At 38.6% G+C, this 17668-nt stretch overlaps 1 protein-coding gene across 1 annotated transcript in view; it reads right to left on the bottom strand.

Moving 5' to 3' along the window:
• LOC121389705 overlaps nt 1–17668 on the bottom strand; it is a 210274-nt gene that overhangs the window by 144269 nt on the left and 48337 nt on the right. Inside the window, exons 19-25 of the mRNA XM_041521356.1 lie at nt 16882–17016; nt 15150–15238; nt 10941–11078; nt 10589–10684; nt 7184–7267; nt 4219–4352; nt 851–947 (exon numbers count right to left, since the gene is read on the bottom strand). Coding sequence (XP_041377290.1) covers nt 851–947; nt 4219–4352; nt 7184–7267; nt 10589–10684; nt 10941–11078; nt 15150–15238; nt 16882–17016 — 773 coding nt within the window. The remainder of the gene's footprint in view (nt 1–850; nt 948–4218; nt 4353–7183; nt 7268–10588; nt 10685–10940; nt 11079–15149; nt 15239–16881; nt 17017–17668) is intronic.

The following is a 17668-nucleotide window of genomic DNA, read 5'->3' as shown; positions in this document are numbered from 1 at the left end:
ATAAAATGTGTTTAGTGTGTCGTTAAATAAAACATTTCCATCCTTCAATCTTACATTTATATTTAAAAATACTGTTTAAATTTAATAAACATTCACAGATTCAAAATTTCCAAAACCTTTATTAATTTGTGGAGAGTGACCAAGAGGATCAATGTACCAATTATCAGAACAGTTCAATCAAAACTGTAGGAGAAGATAAGACTTCACAGGAGAAGTGGATGGACAGATATCAGACATATTGGTACTGGAGCTGATGATTAATAAATCAATCTGCTCTAGGGGTGGCGTTCAACAAAACAAACTTTTTTGGTATTGGAAGTTCAGCTGATGAATGTCATAGTGGATCTAAAAATAAACATTTAAGTTGTAGGATCAGCTGGAATAATACTTTAAATCTATTTTGACGTTGTACAGATTCCTGACAAATTTAATAGAAGTTTGTTTGTTTGTGTTTAACAACACCACTAGATCACATTGATTTGTTAATCATTGGCTATTGGATGTCAAGCATATGGTAATTTTGACACAGTCACAGAAAGGAAACCTGCTAGTCATAGAAAGGAAACCCATTTCATTTTTCCATTAATAGCAAGGGATCTTTTATATGCACTATCCCACAGACAAGATAGCACATACCACAGCCTTTGATATACCAGTTGTGGTGCACTGGCTGGAACGAGAAATAGCCCAATGGGCCCACCGGCGGGGATCAATCCTAGACCGACCGCATATCAACAAGTACTTTACCACTGGGCTACTGATTTTCCTGATTTAAAAAGGTTGCCCAACTAAACACTGAGTCATTTCAGATGACTATTACAAATGAACAAAGTTGTATGAAATATCTTACTTTCTTACAAGCTTCATGCTGATTCGTCCAAGGGAATTGCCATGAATAATCCTCAATAGTGACCCACTGATAGCCATGCATACAAGCCATTTCATTTCTGAAACCAGAATAAAGCAGGCATTAAAGGTAGAGTAAACTCAAACAAGAGATTTATGTGTTGGAAAGATGCATACACGGACCACCAACACATACTGACACTTTAACAAATGAAAAACGCGTAATTTTAGAGTTAATAAAAAAACATGATTATTCCTGCTAACTGGGGGCAGCCATTTTGTTTAGTTTTTGTGATGTCCGGTGGTATAGCTTGGGGCGAAGTGATGTCAGCTCTGTCCATCTGCTCTATGCACAGTATAAACAAACGCTCTAATTTACGACAAGGCGCTTCGCTTTCATCAACCTGACTTGTAAAACAACATAAATGACTTGATAGTATAATAAACTATTTAACTAAATATATTTCAATTTGCATCAATAGAACGAAATGGAGTCTTTCTCTCTCTCCCATATATCATCAGTCTTTCTCTCTCTCCCATATACCATCAGTCTTTCTCTCTCTCCCATATACCATCAGTCTTTCTCTCTCTCCCATATACCATCAGTTTCTCTCTCTCTCCCCCACCATCAGTCTTTCTCTTACCCCCCTCATCAGTCTCTCTCTCCCCCATATACCATCAGTTTCTCTCTTTCTCCCCCATATACCATCAGTTTTTTTCTCTCCCCACCCCACCATCAGTTTCTCTCTCTCCCATATACCATCAGTTTTTCTCTCTCCCCCCCCCCCCACCATCAGTTTCTCTCTCTCCCCTCCCATCAGTCTCTCTCTCTGTCTGTCTGTCTGTCTGTCTCCCCTCCCATACCATCAGTTTCTCTCTTTCTCTTCCCATCAGTTTTTCTCTTTTTCTCCGTCTGTCTACCCTCCCATACCATCAGCTTCTCTCTCTATCTCTCACTCTGACTTTCTCCCTCCCATACTATCAGTTTCTCTCTCTATTCTCACTCTGACTTTCTCCCCTCCCATACTATCAGTTTCTCTCTCTATCTCTCACTCTGACTTTCTCCCCTCCCATATCATCAGTTTCTCTCTCTATCTCTCACTCTGACTTTCTCACCTCCCATACTATCAGTTTCTCTATCTATCTCTCACTCTGACTTTCTCCCCTCCCATATCATCAGTTTCTCTCTCTAGCTCTCATTCTTTCTCCCCTCCCATACTATCAGTTTCTCTCTCTCTATCTCTCACTCTGACTTTCTCCCCTCCCATATCATCAGTTTCTCTCTCTAGCTCTCATTCTTTCTCCCCTCCCATACTATCAGTTTCTCTCTCTCTATCTCTCACTCTGACTTTCTCCCCTCCCATATCATCAGTTTCTCTCTCTATCTCTCACTCTGACTTTCTCCCCTCCCATACTATCAGTTTCTCTCTCTCTATCTCTAACTCTGACTTTCTCCCCTCCCATACTATCAGTTTCTCTCTCTCTATCTCTAACTCTGACTTTCTCCCTCCCATACTATCAGTTTCTCTCTCTATCTCTCACTCTGACTTTCTCCCCTCCCATACTATCAGTTTCTCTCTCTCTATCTCTCACTCTGACTTTCTCCCCTCCTATACTATCAGTTTCTCTCTCTCTATCTCTCACTCTGACTTTTTCCCCTCCCATATCATCAGTTTCTCTCTCTATCTCTCACTCTGACTTTCTCCCCTCCCATATCATCAGTTTCTCTCTCTATCTCTCATTCTGACTTTCTCCCCTCCCATACTATCAGTTTCTCTCTCTCTATCTCTCACTTTCTCCCCTCCCATACTATCAGTTGCTCTCTCTATCTCTCACTCTGACTTTCTCCCCTCCCATACCATCAGCTTCTCTCTCTATCTCTCACTCTGACTTTCTCCCTCCCATACTATCAGTTTCTCTCTCTATTTCTCACTCTGACTTTCTCCCCTCCCATACTATCAGTTTCTCTCTCTATCTCTCACTCTGACTTTCTCCCTCCCATACTATCAATTTCTCTCTCTATCTCTCACTCTGACTTTCTTCCTCCCATACTATCAGTTGCTCTCTCTATCTCTCACTCTGACTTTCTCCCCTCCCATATCATCAGTTTCTCTCTCTATCTCTCACTCTGACTTTCTCACCTCCCATATTATCAGTTTCTCTCTCTCTATCTCTCACTCTGACTTTCTCCCCTCCCATATCATCAGTTTCTCTCTCTAGCTCTCACTCTGACTTTCTCCCCTCCCATACTATCAGTTTCTCTCTCTCTGACATTCTCCCCTCCCATATCATCAGTTTCTCTATCTCTCACTCTGACTTTCTCCCTCTCATACCATCAGCTTCTCTCTCTATCTCTCACTCTGACTTTCTCCCTCTCATACCATCAGCTTCTCTCTCTATCTCTCACTCTGACTTTCTCCCTCCCATACTATTAGTTTCTGTCTCTATCTCTCTGACTCACTGTCTGTCTCCCCTCCCATACCATCAGCTTCTCTCTCTATCTCTCACTCTGACTTTCTCCCTCCCATACTATCAGTTTATGTCTCTATCTCTCTGACTCACTGTCTGTCTCCCCTCCCATACCATCAGCTTCTCTCTCTATCTCTCACTCTGACTTTCTCCCTCTCATACCATCAGCTTCTCTCTCTATCTGTCACTCTGACTTTCTCCCTCCCATACTATCAGTTTCTGTCTCTATTTCTCTGACTCACTGTCTGTCTCCCCTCCCATACCATCAGCTTCTCTCTCTATCTCTCACTCTGACTTTCTCCCTCCCATACTATCAGTTTCTGTCTCTATCTCTCTGACTCACTGTCTGTCTCCCCTCCCATACCATCAGCTTCTCTCTCTATCTCTCACTCTGACTTTCTCCCTCCCATACTATCAGTTTCTGTCTCTATCTCTCTGACTCACTGTCGGTCTCCCCTCCCATACCATCAGCTTCTCTCTCTATCTCTCACTCTGACTTTCTCCCTCTCATACCATCAGCTTCTCTCTCTATCTCTCACTCCGACTTTCTCCCTCCCATACTATCAGTTTCTGTCTCTATCACTCTGACTCGCTGTCTATCTCTCTCCCATACCATCAGGAAATGTTTTATTTAACAACGCACTCAATACATTTATTTACGGTTATATGGCATCAGACATATGGTTAAGAACCACATAGATATTGAGCGAGGAAACCTGCTGTCGCCACTTCATGAGCTACTCTTTTTGATTAGCAGCAGGGGATCTTTCCCATACCATCAGTTTCTTTCTCTCTCTACTCCCTATCCCCCTCTCCCATCAGTTTTTCTCTCTATCCCCCTCACCTTCAGTTTGTGTATGAAAAAAAGGCACTTGAACATAATTTATGTAAACCAGTTCTCACCGAATTGCTGCTCGAAGGATACGAGCATTATTTGGAAACTCAACAGTGAGAATTATTATCATTGTGCTCAATCTCTTTATGTGCTTCATTTTAGAATCCAATTCCTTGTCAGTAAAACTTGTACGGACAATGACCTAAAACACAATACAATAGCATGTTCATATAAAAACATCATTAAACTTACCTCGGCAAAACAACAACCTTCATTTAATCCTCCAATATACTCCACCAACTCTGTCATATTCAATGTCTATTCAAGATACTGCTTTTTGTCTTAAACCATTCCGATGTAGATGTTAGTAGACAGTTACGAAGTTATTATACCATCTGATATGAAATATGTACGTTAGTCACCAGATTCACATCTCCTACGAAGCTACACTCACGACACTCATGATAACTGTTGAACACGCCCCCCCCCCCCCCCAAGCTGCTATATAGCCTGAATATAGTCTAATTTGGCAAGGGATGTTACTCTTCGCCTACATGCGCAGTTGGAATGTGAAATAGGTATATTAGAATCATAATATACTGAAGAACAAAAAAAATGCAAATAGTTTAATATATACATGTATCTTTTCATGATAAAATAAATCATCAGGTGTAATAAGTCTTTACTAAAACAAAATAAGGCAAAAATTGTTGATTAACTTTAAATCGTTCCAAAGGCAATAATTATAATACAACAGAGCGATTGGAAAGAAAGGAATTTTTTATTTAATGACGCACTCAACACATTTTATTTGCAGTTATATGGCATCAAACATATGGTTAAGAAGCATACAGATAATGAGAGAGGAAACCCACTGTCGCCACTTTATAGGCTACTCTTTTCGATTAGCAGCAAGGGATCTTTTATATGCACACAGACAGGATAGCACATATCACGGCCTTTGATATACCAGTCGTGGTGCACTGGCTGGAACGAGAAATAGCCCAATGGGCCCACCGACGGGGATCGATCCTAGACCGACCGTGCATCAGGTGTGTGCTTTACCACTGGGCTACGTCCCGCCCCAAGAGCGATTGGTGTCTGATCAGATGCAAAGTTTGTGAAGTTGCTAAATGATCTCAACAAGTTTCAAAGACGTAAAATGTACAACACATAATGGTTGCCATGCAATTTGATTAGGCTGTAGCTCATTGCACCTACATCTACATGTATATGTGTACTGTTTCTACTTCATATTTAATCGATTACTATTTTGAGCAGAATTATATAAGTTGTAGAAGCATCACAAGGGGTTTATGGATTTTTATACACTCTGTATGCTCTTGTACCCCTCGCCCTCACCTTCGACTCAGGGTACAAGACCATCCCACAGATAGAATAGCACATACCACGGCCTTCGGCTCAGGGTACAAGAGCTACCCCTCGCCTTCGGCTAAGGGTACAACAGCATACAGAGAGTATAAAAATCCATAAACCCCTCGTGATGCTTCAACAAAAATTTTATCTTGCCGACATGTTTAATTACAAGATTTTCTTCAAACACATCCAGGTGCATTAATAATGTTCAAACAAACAAAAATTCAATAGCAACATCATGCATCCAGTTAAGTGTTATTGTAAGGAGATGTAAAGTGACGTCATTGGAATAATGACGTCATTCAAATTAAAAATCAGCTGTATTATTACAATGCTTCGCCACATTAAAATGCTCACTTTTCTTCAATTTAATTTTCCGAGTGGTTGGCAAATCGTTTGACAGCCATGTTTTATTTCCGTTGGTAACAGACAAATATTTGCATGGCGCATTAATACAATAACAACTGTCCAATGTTAACAGGTGAGGTATAAGAGATTTGACTCTGCCCACGCAGGGTATAAGGTTTTTTTTCCAAGGCTATATAACCAATGAAATTAAAGAGTATTTTACATGAAGGCGAGATAATGTTAATTACACCAACTTCCTGTTTGGGCTGGATTCCTCCCTCCTTTTTTTGTATTGTTTAATGATATCACTAGCGCACATTGATTTATTAATCATCAGCTATTATTGGATGTCAAACATTTGGTAATTCTGACATATAGTCTTAGAGAGGAAACCCGCAAAACATTTTCCATTAGTAGCAATGGATCTTTTATATGCACTATCTCACAGAAAAGGCCATAGGATTTCAAATTTGTTGAGACACATTTTTTCGGTTCTATGCCTTGTGATCTTGGGAACCCATCGGAAACTGTTTTTAAAAAATAATTATATATATATTATTTTCATTGAATAGTCGTACTCGTATAATAATCATGGGAAAGAAAATTTTTGTTCTGTGGTTTTACCGACAAGTTACCGAAAATTATAATTTCCATGAAACCCAAAGGTCTGATAGAAGGAATAACATAAACTACAGCCAGTTGTGGCGTGCTGGCTGGAACAAGAGATAACCCAATGGGTCCACTGATGGCGATTGATCCTAGACCGACAGTGCATCAGGCAAGCGCTTTACCACTGAGTTACGTCCAACCCTTCAGGCCAAAGAGATTCTACTCTGTGTATGCGTATGTTTGTGTATTCGTATGTCTGTGTATGCATATGTCTGTGTACATTGTATATGCATATGTCTGTATATATGCATATGTCTGTGTATGCGTATATATGTGTATGCATGTGTCTGTGTATGTGTGTCTGTGTATATGTGTGTCTGTGTATATGTGTATGTCTGTATATGTGTATGTCTGTGTATTCGTATGTCTGTGTATATGCATGTCTGTGTATATGCATATGTCTGTGTATGCATATATCTGTGTATGCGTGTCTGTGTATATCAGTATATGTGTATGTCTGTGTATTCGTATGTCTGTGTATATGCATATGTCTGTGTGTATATGCATATGTCTATGTATGCATATATCTGTGTATGCATGTGTCTGTGTATATGCATATGTCTGTGCATGCGTATATCTGTGTATGCATGTGTCTGTGTATATGTGTGTCTGTGCATGCTTTAAATTTGATGAACATACCTCTCCAACAATTTGTATTCCATATTCACGGGCATGTTCGAAATTACTCTGTTGCATATAACGCTTCTCATCACTAATTAATATCTATATAATATATAAAGAAAGAATACAAGAATTGTAAAATTCAACACATTTGTAAGGATCTCTAGGGTACTAAAATCTGTAATAGTAAAATCTGAACTCTTTCTCGCCCACCATGAACTGATTAAGTGTCACTCAGTTGAGGAATACTCATATAAATTCATTCATTTCTACTTATTTCCGTGCTTATATCCAATTAAGGTTCAAGCACGCTGTTCTGGGTACACACCTCAGCTATCTGGGTTGTCTGTTCAGGACAGTGGGTTGGTTGTTAGTGGTAAGTGAGAGAGAAAAGAGGGTGTAGTGATCTTACACCTACCCATTGAGTTGTTAAAACTCGCTCTGGGTGGGAGCCAGTACCGGGCTGCAATCCCAGTACCTACCAGCCTTATGTCCAATGGCTTAACTACGACACAACCGAGACACGCGTAGAACATAAGATTATTTTATAGCTATAACTAAGGTTTGCACAACCATGGTTTTTGCCAGAAAGAAATTTTTGGGTTTGGCCTTACGGGATTGAGTTTTTAGAATGCTGGTGTCGAAGGCACCCATAGTCGAGAGGGGTCAGGCTGGGGTTGGAGGGGTCTGGTGGGCCTTCCCCATAAAGAAAATGAATTTAGGATCACAGCTCAGATGTGTTTTCCAACCATCTGTGATACAAATTCCTTGGTCGCCATCACCGTCGTTCAGCACACTCGAGTTGGTATAAAAAATAAAATTCTTCCACATGACGAAAATATTCGGGAAAATAGTGTCCGAGCATTATAAATAAAATTAAATGTTCCAATAAAAAATATCCTTTTATTGTTAGGCTGTGGATTTGTCTCCACTGAATCAACACATTAATCATACAGAGTCTTTACTTTTGTCAAAAGGACAACTAAAAAACCCTCAAAATTGCAAACAAATTTGGGTATGGCGCCATAGCCAAATATTTCAGCAGGATGTCATTTTACCCATTTTACACTCTGGCAGAAACCTTGACAACAGTTGACCTACTAGTCAGTTAAAGTTTGTTTTTATTTGGCAGGATGTCATTTTACAGTCTGGCAGAAACCTTGACAACAGTTGACCTACTAGTCAGTTAAAGTTTGTTTTTATTTGGCAGGATGTCATTTTACAGTCTGGCAGAAACCTTGACAACAGTTGACCTACTAGTCAGTTGAAGTTTGTTTTTATTTGTCAGGATGTCATTTTACAGTCTGGCAGAAACCTTGACAACAGTTGACCTACTAGTCAGTTAAAGTTTGTTTTTATTTGGCAGGATGTCATTTTACAGTCTGGCAGAAACCTTGACAACAGTTGATGTACTAGTCAGTTGAAGTTTGTTTTTATTTGTCAGGATGTCATTTTACAGTCTGGCAGAAACCTTGACAACAGTTGACCTACTAGTCAGTTAAAGTTTGTTTTTATTTGGCAGGATGTCATTTTACAGTCTGGCAGAAACCTTGACAACAGCTGATGTACTAGTCAGTTGAAGTTTGTTTTTATTTGTCAGGATGTCATTTTACAGTCTGGCAGAAACCTTGACAACAGTTGACCTACTAGTCAGTTAAAGTTTGTTTTTATTTGGCAGGATGTCATTTTACAATCTGGCAGAAACCTTGACAACAGTTGATGTACTAGTCAGTTAAAGTTTGTTTTTATTTGGCAGGATGTCATTTTACAGTCTGGCAGAAACCTTGACAACAGTTGATGTACTAGTCAGTTGAAGTTTGTTTTTATTTGGCAGGATGTCATTTTACACTCTGGCAGAAACCTTGACAACAGTTGACCTACTAGTCAGTTAAAGTTTGTTTTTATTTGTCAGGATGTCATTTTACACTCTGGCAGAAACCTTGACAACAGTTGACCTACTAGTCAGTTAAAGTTTGTTTTTATTTGGCAGGATGTCATTTTACAGTCTGGCAGAAACCTTGACAACAGTTGACCTACTAGTCAGTTAAAGTTTGTTTTTATTTGGCAGGATGTCATTTTACAGTCTGGCAGAAACCTTGACAACAGTTGACCTACTAGTCAGTTAAAGTTTGTTTTTATTTGGCAGGATGTCATTTTACAGTCTGGCAGAAACCTTGACAACAGTTGACCTACTAGTCAGTTAAAGTTTGTTTTTATTTGGCAGGATGTCATTTTACAGTCTGGCAGAAACCTTGACAACAGTTGACCTACTAGTCAGTTGAAGTTTGTTTTTATTTGGCAGGATGTCATTTTACAGTCTGGCAGAAACCTTGACAACAGTTGACCTACTAGTCAGTTGAAGTTTGTTTTTATTTGGCAGGATGTCATTTTACAGTCTGGCAGAAACCTTGACAACAGTTGACCTACTAGTCAGTTAAAGTTTGTTTTTATTTGGCAGGATGTCATTTTACAGTCTGGCAGAAACCTTGACAACAGTTGACCTACTAGTCAGTTAAAGTTTGTTTTTATTTGGCAGGATGTCATTTTACACTCTGGCAGAAACCTTGACAACAGTTGACCTACTAGTCAGTTAAAGTTTGTTTTTATTTGGCAGGATGTCATTTTACACTCTGGCAGAAACCTTGACAACAGTTGACCTACTAGTCAGTTAAAGTTTGTTTTTATTTGGCAGGATGTCATTTTACAGTCTGGCAGAAACCTTGACAACAGTTGACCTACTAGTCAGTTAAAGTTTGTTTTTATTTGATGACATCATAGAGCATATTGATTTATTAATCATCTGCTACTGGATGTCAAACATTTGCAGAGGCGGATCTAGGGGGCCCCCCTAAATTTTGCGATAGTTATAATTTTATTATATATTAATTTTCTTTTCTTTTGTGATCCGACTCCAAATCTCCCCCAAAGTTCCCTTGGCATTTCACCTCATGTCACTGGGGCCCCCCACTAAATGGATTTTCTGGATCTGTCACTGATTTGGTTTTGTAGTCGTGTAGTCTTCACAGGAAACCCGCTATATTTTTGCAATAGCAGGAAACATCTTTTATACATGTAGCATATGTAAATACCACAGTCATGGAATATACACATCGTGGAACACTGGTTGGGACGAGAAAGAAACCTAATCGAAGAGTCCACCGAGAGGGTTCGATCCTACGATCACAGCACCTCAGTTGAGTGCTCGACTGACTGAGTTTTGATCCTGCCCCAGACAAAAGTAGAACTCATAGTATTTTATAGCTAATTTTGCTGAAATTTTTTTTCTCTAATGACTAATGATATATATTTAAAAAGATACCTAGAAAAAACATCCAGTTTTGAGGGATTTCACTGTGTATTTTATTTAGGAAATATTTTGTTTAGGTCATTTAGTAGGTGAGCAGCTAAGTTTTAGTATATTACCATGCGATTCCACCCTCTTGATTGAGCTGCCAACATGAGGTTCAGCTTGATAGCTGCTTCATCCCAGCATAGACGACTAAAATATGGATATTCCTTCTGAAATATAAAAGTGGAAACGTGATAAAAACTATAAAAAGTTCATACCTGGAAGTGTAATAAAAACTATTATGGACAATGAACAGTAATTACTTTTGTTTTGTAAACCGGCCAAAATGTCTCTCTTTATTTTTAAGCTTAGGATTTAAATTTGGATAAAATCTTTGTTCTCCAAAGCGGATAAAATTTTAGTTAAGCTTGGTGCTTAAATAAAGAGAAATATTCTTGGCAGGTGTCTACTTAATCGATACATTACCTTGTTTCCAAAGATTATCCAGTCTTCTGTTATACCTATTGTTGGCATCTTATAGTACTTCAGCAACAACGCAAGCTTGTCTGTCAAAGTATTACTTCCAAGACCAATGATTCCAGAAATCTGTTTGTTCGGGTTTTTCTGTAACAAAGAGAAAAAGTCATACTGTAAAACAGGTGTTATTCAAGGGAATGAATGAATGAACGTTTAACGACACACCAGCATGAAAAATACATCGGCTATTGGGTGTCAAAACTATGATAAAGACAAAACTAAAGTGATGAGCAACATCAGAAGATGAAAGCAGTTGGAGGTCAAGTTCTTCTGATTTGGGTGTTCACTGACAACTGACATGAAATAGCCATCAGAAGTCACAGGACAAGTTCTTCTGATTTCGGTGTTCACTGACAACTGACATGAAATAGCCATCAGAAGTCACAGGACAAGTTCTTCTGATTTGGGTGTTCAGTGGATACTACTGACATGATATCGCCATCAGAAGTCACAGGACAATTTCTTCTGATTTGGGTGTTCACTGACAACTGACATGAACTAGCCATCAGAAGTCACAGGACATGTTCTTCTGATTTTGGTGTTCACTGACAACTGACATGAAATAGCCATCAGAAGTCACAGGACAAGTTCTTCTGATCTGGGTGTTCAGTGGATACTACTGACATGATATCGCCATCAGAAGTCACAGGACAATTTCTTCTGATTTGGGTGTTCACTGACAACTGACATGAAATAGCCATCAGAAGTCAGAGGACAAGTTCTTCTGATTTGGGTGTTCAGTGGATACTACTGACATGATATCGCCATCAGAAGTCAGAGGACAAGTTCTTCTGATTTGGGTGTTCAGTGGATACTATACTGACATGATATAGCCATCATAAGTCACAGAATAATTTCTTCTGATTTGGGTGTTCAGTGGATACTACCGACATGATATAGCCATCAGAAGTCAGAGGACAAGTTCTTCTGATTTGGGTGTTCAGTGGATACTATACTGACATGAAATAGCCATCAGAAGTCACAGGACAATTTCTTCTGATTTGGGTGTTCAGTGGATACTACCGACATGATATAGCCATCAGAAGTCAGAGGACAAGTTCTTCTGATTTGGGTGTTCAGTGGATACTACTGACATGAAATAGCCATCAGAAGTCACAGGACAATTTCTTCTGATTTGGGTCTTCAGTGGATACTACCAACATGATATAGCCATCAGAAGTCAGAGGACAAGTTCTTCTGATTTGGGTATTCAGTGGATACTACTGACATGATATAGCCATCAGAAGTCACATGACAATTTCTTCTGATTTGGGTGTTCAGTGGATACTATACTGACATGATATAGCCATCAGAAGTCAGAGGACAAGTTCTTCTGATTTGGGTGTTCAGTGGATACTATACTGACATGATATAGCCATCAGAAGTCAGAGGACAAGTTCTTCTGATTTGGGTGTTCAGTGGATACTATACTGACATGATATAGCCATCAGAAGTCAGAGGATAATTTCTTCTGATTTGGGTGTTCAGTGGATACTATACTGACATGATATAGCCATCAGAAGTTAGAGGACAAGTTGTTCTGATTTGGGTGTTCAGTGGATACTATACTGACATGATATAGTCATCAGAAGTCAGAGGACAATTTCTTCTGATTTGGGTGTTCAGTGGATACTATACTGACATGATATAGCCATCAGAAGTCAGAGGACAAGTTCTTCTGATTTGGGTGTTCAGTGGATACTATACTGACATGATATAGCCATTAGAAGATGAAAGCAGTTGAAGGACAAATTACATATTAATTGACCTTTCAACTGATGGGGGTTGGAGAAGACATAATCTTCAGAGTTAGAAGACCCCTCCCACCTGCTTCTGACTCACAAGCATGAAATGTATATATATATATATATATATATATATATATATATATATATGAGAGAGTGAGAGTGAGTGAGAGTGAGTGAGAGTGAGTAAGAGTGAGAGAGAGAGTGAGAGAGAGAGAGAGAGAGAGTGAGAGAGTGAGTGAGTGAGTGAGTGAGAGAGAGAGGCAGGCTGATATGTTCTAAAAGGTCAGGTCAGGTCCAAGGGCTTAACGTGCATATTCAGAGCAAGCTGTTATAGGCACATGTGTCACCTTATGCCGACTCCTCTGTCCAGGACAAAAAGGGGCAGTATATACGACAGCATTCTATATATACAGAAGTTCACATATGTTATTTTCGCTTCCTATTTGTTGCACAAGTTTATTTTGTGCAAGAATATGTATGTATGTTCTTTTGCAAAATACCTTCATTTAATTTAACATCATAAAAACACTTTGTTAAAACTATGATCAAAACTCCTTTTATGGATTTACTTAACGTTACGAATCTTTACTCTGCGGCAGCCTTGTGTAATGTTTCAAATACGATGTGATGTAATTTGTAAATTATATATGACGTCAGTAAATAAAAGGTGCTAACTGAAGTAAAAATAAAAAAGGAATTTCCCATTTAAAAGTTCTGGTCCTGATCGCACATATGTGTGATACAAAATAAATTTATCACACAGTAAGATTGAATAGGTATGTAATAAAAGGCTTTACTGCATGGTCATGGGACATTGGTTAGGTAGTGCAAACACAAAGTGTTATATTAAGACACTTGTTGATATAACCATTCTGGTCAAAATGGTCATGGGACATTGGTTAGGTAGTGCAAACACAAAGTGTTATATTAAGACACTTGTTGATATAACCATTCTGGTCAAAATGGTCATGGGACATTGGTTAGGTAGTGCATACACAAAGTGTTATATTAAGACACTTGTTGATATAACCCTTCTGGTCAAAATGGTCATGGGACATTGGTTAGGTAGTGCAAACACAAAGTGTTATATTAAGACACTTGTTGATATAACCCTTCTGGTCAAAATGGTCATGGGACATTGGTTAGGTAGTGCAAACACAAAGTGTTATATTAAGACACTTGTTGATATAACCATTCTGGTCAAAATGGTCATGGGACATTGGTTAGGTAGTGCATACACAAAGTGTTATATTAAGACACTTGTTGATATAACCCTTCTGGTCAAAATGGTCATGGGACATGGTTAGGTAGTGCAAACACAAAGTGTTATATTAAGACACTTGTTGATATAACCCTTCTGGTCAAAATGGTCATGGGACATTGGTTAGGTAGTGCAAACACAAAGTGTTATATTAAGACACTTGTTGATATAACCCTTCTGGTCAAAATGGTCATGGGACATTGGTTAGGTAGTGCAAACACAAAGTGTTATATTAAGACACTTGTTGATATAACCCTTCTGGTCAAAATGGTCATGGGACATTGGTTAGGTAGTGCAAACACAAAGTGTTATATTAAGACACTTGTTGATATAACCCTTCTGGTCAAAATGGTCATGGGACATTGGTTAGGTAGTGCAAACACAAAGTGTTATATTAAGACACTTGTTGATATAACCCTTCTGGTCAAAATGGTCATGGGACATTGGTTAGGTAGTGCAAACACAAAGTGTTATATTAAGACACTTGTTGATATAACCCTTCTGGTCAAAATGGTCATGGGACATTGGTTAGGTAGTGCAAACACAAAGTGTTATATTAAGACACTTGTTGATATAACCCTTCTGGTCAAAATGGTCATGGGACATTGGTTAGGTAGTGCAAACACAAAGTGTTATATTAAGACACTTGTTGATATAACCCTTCTGGTCAAAATGCCCTCAAAAAATCTCCATCAATCGAGACTAAACTGCCTTGTCCACTAATTTGCTAAATTTGAGGCCTGCTAAATTATGTCACTATTCAAGAGTTACATGTAGCTTTTGGTCCTTTTTCCTATTCACCAAAAAGTAATTTTGAAGCAGGATTTTCAACTCTTTTTTTTATAAAAACTGAAATAGCCAAGCTTTATTGGATATGAAAACATATACAATGTCATATCCTGATATTCGACTACAACTTGGCACAACACTTGATCTGGTTTTAACTTCATTTTATTATAAAATTAACTTTTAACTGTCTTTATAATGTTACGCATTCTAGAATTTGCTTTGAGATAGAAAGGGCACTATGTTTTGACAGCAGACATATTGTACCTCTGTAAGAGCAAGGGGGGGGGGGGGGGAAACAAGCTCAAGGACATTCATAATGTCATATTATGCATTTGAAGTGATGACATCGACATACAATACCTCGCTATATTTAATCATTTTTTCAAACTCTCTTGTGGTGTGAAAGACATCATCCTTGTTATTGAAGTCTTTGACAATCAGTGTCCGGTCTGAAACCAGAGAGAGAAAATATCATATTTACTTAATTTTATTAACAGAGACTCGCGTTTACATTTCATTTATTTTCGTGCTTTTATCCAATTAAGGTTCAAGCTATCTGGGCTGTTTGTCCAGGACTGGAGGTTCAGGGCTTCTAGATATGGTAGCCCCACTCCCACAATGTTGGGCTAGTAAATAACTACTATTACCATGCCCGACGGCTAGTTGATTGTTTTTGGGACAAATATTGCAGTTTTGTCTATTTTGTAAATATGAATATCCTGTCCCTACTCCCCAATATTAAGTGCTTTTAAGCTCTATCTCCCTCTTTAGGTGACATATCTGATTACTTTTACTTAGTAAAATTGTATTAACTTAAAGTAAAGTAGGGCTAATGAATTTTTAATGGTGGTTATTAAATTTGTTAAATCACTGATCCCATGGCTAGTGGATTTTATAAAAATTCTAGAAGACCTGGGAGGTTAGTTGTTAGTTTGTTAGTGATTAGTGAGAGAGAAGAGGGTGTAGTGGCCTTACACCTAATCATTGAGTTTCTAAAACTTGCTCTGGGTGGGAACCGGTACTGGGCTGTGAAGCCTGTACCTACCAGCCTTATGTCCGATGGCTTAACCACGACACCGGTCTCGGGTTTAAACATTCATTCAGGTCATATAATTTGTAATTCCTCATAGCTCGTTAGTTATCTAAATATAACAGGATACTGAACATACTTACACTTCACAGCAGGGCACAATATTTCATATGAGCAGTTGTTCAGTTTGCCAGTTAGTTAAAATCATGCTAAACACCAATTGGTTATGTGGTGAATCATAAAATGTTCTAACATTAGAATTATCGTATATGGAAATACTGTATGTTCACAAATAAATCTACCGCGAAAATTGTGAACATGTTGATATAGCATTTGCAAATTCAATTACGCACTGACTTATTTTCTAAATTACATGTAGCTGTGAATAATGCTCATAGATACAAAAAATCAGAATGTATGTAAAGGATATCACATTTTGGAAACGATCTCTTCAAATTAATGCACCAAATCTTATTGGAGTACACCCATTTGAAACAAAAATGAATTATCACAAAGTTGTCCCCAACATTTAAAAAGTTACACACATTTACAAACAATAGGCTCTCCCCCTTCAAATGCAATGTAATAGTCTGCCATGAAATAATCACAGTCAAACAGCAGACACATAGTTCTGCAGATACATTTCTGGACTCTCGTCAACCAATCGAAAGATAACCGTAATCTAGCTGCATGTGGCCGTACAGGGCTTTAGATCTCACTACTTTGGGCACAACGGGGACTAATGTCCTTTTAGAGCGCAGGAAGGTTGTTTTAGTTCAGTACTGTCACTGACAGCTGGTGGAGAGTGGTCAATATTCAGAAATGATTTCAAGTTATTTGATCTAATTAGACTTAACATTTCAGTCGTTTTGAGGTGAAATGTTTTTAGGTCAGCATGTTTGTACCAGTACTTAATTTGGGGCATGATTATTTTGGGCGTATGTATTTTGGGTACAACGTTTACCACCTCGACTTTCTGCAATCTAAAGCTCTGCCATATTGTTAAAGCCATGATCATTAAAAAACATACAAAAGTAATTACATGTAAAATATAAAACTTACTTTTCAAAACGCCAGGATATTTATTATTACTAATAGCTTTCAGAGCTCTCTCAATAAACATCTGCTCCATCGTACCCATAGATGGTTTCATCCAAATACTCTCAAAATTACTATAGTGTGCAAGATAAATGTCACCTGTAAAACAATTGATACAATCATCTTAAAAAAAGAGGTCAAAATAATATGATTACAATAATACCTAAGGGTGGAACGTAGTCCAGTTGTAAAGTGCTTGCTTGATGTGCAGCTGGTGGCTCTAGGATCAACAATAATACTCCCCATCAGTGTATGGCCCGATTGGGTTATGGTGTTATAGATGTGATTACAATAATACCTAAGGGTGGAACGTAGTCCAGTTGTAAAGTGCTTGCTTGATGTGCAGTTGGTCTAGGATCGATCCCCATCAGTGGGCCCATTGGGTTATGTGTGATTACAATAATACCTAAGGGTGGAACGTAGTCCAGTGGTAAAGTGCTTGCTTGATGTGCAGTTGGTCTAGGATCGATCCCCATCAGTGGGCCCATTGGGTTATGTGTGATTACAATAATACCTAAGGGTGGAACGTAGTCCAGTGGTAAAGTGCTTGCTTGATGTGCAGTTGGTCTAGGATCGATCCCCATCAGTGGGCCCATTGGGTTATGTGTGATTACAATAATACCTAAGGGTGGAACGTAGTCCAGTGGTAAAGTGCTTGCTTGATGTGCAGTTGGTCTAGGATCGATCCCCATCAGTGGGCCCATTGGGTTATGTGTGATTACAATAATACCTAAGGGTGGAACGTAGTCCA

Source organism: Gigantopelta aegis, chromosome 15 (assembly GCF_016097555.1).
Source record: "Gigantopelta aegis isolate Gae_Host chromosome 15, Gae_host_genome, whole genome shotgun sequence".
In the NCBI taxonomy this organism is placed as follows: domain Eukaryota; kingdom Metazoa; phylum Mollusca; class Gastropoda; order Neomphalida; family Peltospiridae; genus Gigantopelta; species Gigantopelta aegis.
Note: the sequence above shows the minus strand (reverse complement) of the source record. Positions and strands in the feature narration are given on the sequence as shown.